The sequence below is a fragment of the Parasteatoda tepidariorum genome, chromosome 1 (genome assembly GCF_043381705.1).
Source record: "Parasteatoda tepidariorum isolate YZ-2023 chromosome 1, CAS_Ptep_4.0, whole genome shotgun sequence".
NCBI lineage: Eukaryota > Metazoa > Arthropoda > Arachnida > Araneae > Theridiidae > Parasteatoda > Parasteatoda tepidariorum.
In genome coordinates this window covers 93809770-93815086 of record NC_092204.1, presented here as the reverse complement: position 1 = coordinate 93815086, position 5317 = coordinate 93809770, and the positions used below count along the sequence as shown (strand labels likewise).

Below are 5317 nucleotides of genomic sequence, written 5' to 3'. Positions count from 1 at the left end.
TAAGAGTTAAGTACTGAATGTAAGTTTAAGTTAAAATGAAAGAAAAAAAATATTGAGTCGTGAAAATTTTATCTTATGGCATAATTTTCATTCAATTTATAGAATTTTTTAAAAACAATGAAAAAATAAGGAAACATATATTTTTATATGAACTTATATGAAACTAAACAATTAATCACGAAACTAAAATAATTAACTTGAAGAAATTTTATGGAGAAGTAAATCACAATTGCAACTATAAAATAATAATAATAATAATAATAGTTATAAGAATTATAATATATAGTGCTGAATAGAATTTTAATAATAAAATCTGAGCTATTTGAATTGTTTTCAAAATCAGTTAATAACATTTCTTCAATGAAAGCTATACAAGACAAAATATATCCAGTAGTTAGTAGTAACAGAAGCTCACATATTTTTTGAAAACATATTATAATAATATCTCCAGTTAACGTTTTATGAATACTTCCAGTCAAGAGCCTAGTTTGGTACTTGTCTCATTTACTTTTCTGATTTTCTTGAATAGAATATCCTTAATTTCGAATCATATTTTGATTCAATATTTAATTCATACTTTGATGATTTTGAGAAAATATTTCCCAAACTAATGCTGCAAACGATAGAACATATCCCGCGATTAAAAGAAATAGAACACCGTACATATTTTCAACACTTATTGCAACGATTTCTCTGGTTAACTTATAAGGAACACTTGCTGTTGATGACGTAGGTAACAGTTCGTCAGATTCAATCTTCTCATACAATCCCATGTTTTTAATTCTGGATATCATATCGTTCAATTTTTCTTCACAGCAAAACCCTTTCTTCATTGCAATACCTATAGGTGTAGTTACAAGAGAATCTTCAGAAAACACAACGTTCTTATACCCTTTGTAGAATGATTGCAACGTCAGAAATGACGAAACAGCAGCAGATCCATAATCAACGGATTTATTCTGGTAATGCTTAACTTGGAAACTCCACGAGTTCTTTTGAATTAACTCACCTACATTTCTCAATTGTTCGTCGGTAGAATGCAAAAGAAATGGTAAAATAAACGATCCTAAAGTCACCTGGCATTTCAAATGACCTCTCAGAACTGCTTTGGAAAGGTCATTGAATGTCCGCAATTTAGGCTCATAAAGGGGCACACTTAAAAAAGACAAAAGAACAGAGCAGTAGCTAAAAGAAATAACCATGGAAAAAATTAAACACAACAAAATGCAAAATTTATGCATGGATTTGCTTTGAGTGCACAGTGGCTGCTTTAGCAAGCTGCCAAATACTTTTAGCAATGCTGAACCGTACGTTTGACGCTCAGGAAGGAACAGTACATGCATAAATGGCATTAAAAGTAATACACTTATACACGACAACCATACGGACGTGTCGAATGGATATAGGTATACAAAAGGGGAAGATATTTTTCTTGGGGCAGGTGTCAGAAATTTAATTGGCTCGTCTGTATAAGGAATTGAAAATTTTACTGCTTGGGACCTTTCTGCAGTTATGGATAGTTGACTGATTGCCAAGTCAGCTTCTCCTCTATGTACCATACCAACTAATCCAGTCCAGCTGCCATTGTCCATTTTCCTTCCCCATTCTCCATCTGGTGGTATCTTAATTTCGAATGGAAGTTTCATCGCATTCATCAGTAAGTGAATGAATTTGCCTTCGATTCCTGATAGTTCTAACTCTCCCTGAATGTTTCTTGTCACATTTAAGATTTGTGTTACTAAAATAGAAATTTTTAACGGCTGGCCTAAGTTCATTTCCGTTCTGTTTGACGGTAGCAATCGATGCAAATGATTATTTTTTTCAGCTGTACTATTGAGGCTTGTTCAATTATGTTTGTTTTACATAATGATAGTTTTTATTTAGTATTTCCGTTTCTTCTTATATATTTTTCGTTTCGAAGCATTGTGTATTGTATGTAATTTGGCTTCTCACCATTGATGTTTAATCACAAAAAAATTTTTTTTAACAGTATTTTAACAAAAAGGTTTTTTTTCCTTTTTATGAACTAGTATAAATGTATGTCTGAAAAAAAATTTAAATTTTGGTACAAGGTATTTATTCTTTTATGCAAATTTATTTGAAATTTCTTTCGGAAAAATATTTTGCAGTTCCATAAACAACATTTTCCATTATATTCCGATTGGAAAATGTACTTAATATCCTAATAAAAATCTGCATTATCGATAATATTTAAACTTTTTGCCGAACTCTTTCCATACAAAACTATAAACACGAATGCATGCAATATAATCTAGAAGTTTAATTGTTGATCACTCAGATAAAATCATAAATATAAAAAATAATTTGTTTTTCTATGTTTGTAGAATACGAATTTGATTCTACAATTGTTTTCACAGAATTAAGGATCCCGCTTTACAGAGTACAATTTTTTACATTCTTCATAAATAATTTGCGTAAAACCATTTATTAGAAAATAAACTAATGGTTCGAGAAAAAAGTTCATTCTTAACTCCTATCTTGAATAAAAAATAATGTATAAATAATGTATTTGTAATGTATAAATAACGTATTTAAGAAAACACATTTGAATAAAACTGAAATCTATGAAATACCCCTTTTAGGTAATCATAAATTTTATTCAGAATAAAATATTGTAATTCCATGGCAACAAGTACATAGTTGAAATACTTCATGAGTTGTAACTTATAAAAAACATTACATACACTTTTTTGATTTGATATATTGGGAGTTAACAATAACGCGTGCGATTATTTATTTCCAATATTAACGAACGCAATTTTGATCACACGTGAATTTTGAAACAACAGATTTTTTAAGCATAATTTGCTGCGTTAATAGCATTGGAAGTTCGAGAAAAAGTACGTTTTTTAAAGACTTTATTTTAATATCAATGATCAGAAAAAAAGGTTAGATTAAAAATCTATATTACATTCTCTCCTATTCTTTACCAAATTAATTAGAAAATGTATCTCTTCATGGGGGGGAGGGTGCTTTGATCACCTTTATCTATTGATTTTGCCATTTTTTAACGTAAGTGGAATAATTTTTAACTTAATTAAAAAAGTTTACTTTAAGAGCGATTTTTGTTTTATACTTGAGTTTGTGCATTTCATTGTTCTTTTTTCTTTTTTTTAATAAAAAAATATGTAAATAAAAGAAGATAGGAAGAAGTAACTTTTTAGCTATAGGTAACGGTGTCTTTATTATAAAGAGTTAAAAAAATAATGCAGGATATGTCCTAAAAGTAATATACAGTCAGTAAAATAAAAAAAACTCCCCTCAACAACTTTTGATCTAGCAATCGGATTTTTTTTTTCATTTAAAGATTCAATATTAATGGTTGGGGGTCTATCCTAAAATATGCTAATTAGTTACAACTGGTGATATTTTAAGTTTCAAAATAAGCCATAAACACGTTATTTTTTGTGAATAAGCATACCTTTCATCCGACAAATTTGGATTCTTGACCCTCAAAAGATGGAGGATAGCCGCAATTTACAAATAGGGTATCTATAATCTGTTACAAGTTAAGAAAAAACCATTATCCCTATGAAGAGAGCCTGTTAGCATCTAAGTACTGTAGAAACTATTAAATTATGCAAGTATTAACCGAATCTAACATCTTAAAGTTAAACTGTTTATTCAGCATAGTATGAAAGAAACAAAATCAAACGATGATCGTATTAAATAACCAGGGAACGGGTTTCATATTTAGAAGTTGAAGTAGTTGTACTGATCTGTTGTCAGATTACATAAATATATAAATGCAATTTTCTTAAATTAATATACATTAATACTATCCCTTGTAAAAAAGGTTAAAAAAAACTAAACCACGAATTTCTAAATAACATTTTGAGTTCAGTATTTATACGAGTCACATTTCTTTCTCATAGCTTTAAAAGTTTCGGTTTGGTCAAGGGCTTCGTCAATATATCTGTAATTTGCATTTCTGTTGAGATCTGCTACACACTTATTTCGTCTTCTAATATTTTTTCACGAATGAGAAATGTGAATATTGGTGTGCTACGTTCTACGGTGAAACTCGGGATTCTGAGCAAATCTGACAGCTGCACTAGAACAACAGAAATCGTTGGCTCTTTTTTCAAGGAGTAAATTCCATTGAGGAGTCTTTTAAGCCAAATCAATTGCTTTGACTCTTAATTTGCTGCAACTGTCTCAGCTTCTGTGGTTGATATTGCAACCGTAACTGGACGTTGACTTAACAAGGATATAGGACCACCTCCGCTCGTCGATCTTCCTGTCTTCATCCTACCTCCAAAGTCAGCATCCATCACTGAAGCATTCTAGAATTGTGGGTTTATTGCCTGATTTCTAGAAAATGCAGTTTTGTTAGGAGCTTGCGATGTGACGAAATACCCGCTTTACTTTGATAAAATCTTCTTTAAAAGGATTTTCTAATTTACGTGAAAAAACACTAATTACGTATGACAAGTCAGGTCTAGTGCCCATTATAAGATACATTAATACACCAAAAGCCTCAAGATAAGAAAACACTGTATTATTTTCGTCTTCTGTAGTGTATGATTCTTCCTCTTCAAAATGGGTGTATGAACTGGCCTACAATTACTCATAACGAACCGCTGAAGTATCCTTGCAACAAAAGATTCTTGTCCAATTATATGCTTCTACTATCAATTCTATATATATATTTCGACTCCTAAGAAATATGATGCTGGCTTGCTTGTGATTTTGAACTGAGTTTTCAACTGATTTATTAAGTTTCTTGAGTCTTCTTTATGAGTAGCAGCTATCTATTACTGATCTAGTCCATCATCTCACTAACTAGTTCATCATCTACACAGAGAGCTACGAGTAGCTGAGTGGTTGATCCGAATCACCTGATTCGAATAGTGAACCAAATCGCATGATTCGAATCAGTAATCTGAATCACTTTATGAGAATCAATGATCCGAATCACATGATTTGAATCAATTGATGCGAATCATTAATCAATGTCCCATGATTCGGTTCACTGATCAGAATCACTTGATTTGAATAGTGATCCAAATCGCATGATTCGAATCAGTGATCAGAATCGCATGATTCGAATCAGTGATCCGAATCCCTTCATAAGAATTAGTCATTCAAATCGCATGATTCGAATCAGGGATCCAAATCATGATTTGAATGAATGATTTGAATCACTTGATTCGAATCATTGATTCAAATCATTTGATTCGAATTATTGATTCAAGTCATTTGATTCGCAGCACTGATTTGTATCGTTTGATAAATAACTGTTCTGAATCCCTTGACTCTAATCACTAATCAAATAATTTCTAATAAATAGTTA

General features: G+C 30.8%; 1 protein-coding gene across 1 annotated transcript; it reads right to left on the bottom strand.

Annotated features, from left to right (window-relative positions):
* Window positions 1–566: 566 nt before the first annotated feature.
* Window positions 567–1775, bottom strand: LOC122271016 (glutamate receptor ionotropic, delta-1-like). The gene has a single exon (XM_043050738.2). The coding sequence runs from the start codon at window positions 1773–1775 to the stop codon at window positions 567–569; it is 1209 nt and encodes a 402-aa protein (XP_042906672.2).
* Between the last annotated feature and the right edge of the window lie 3542 nt (window positions 1776–5317).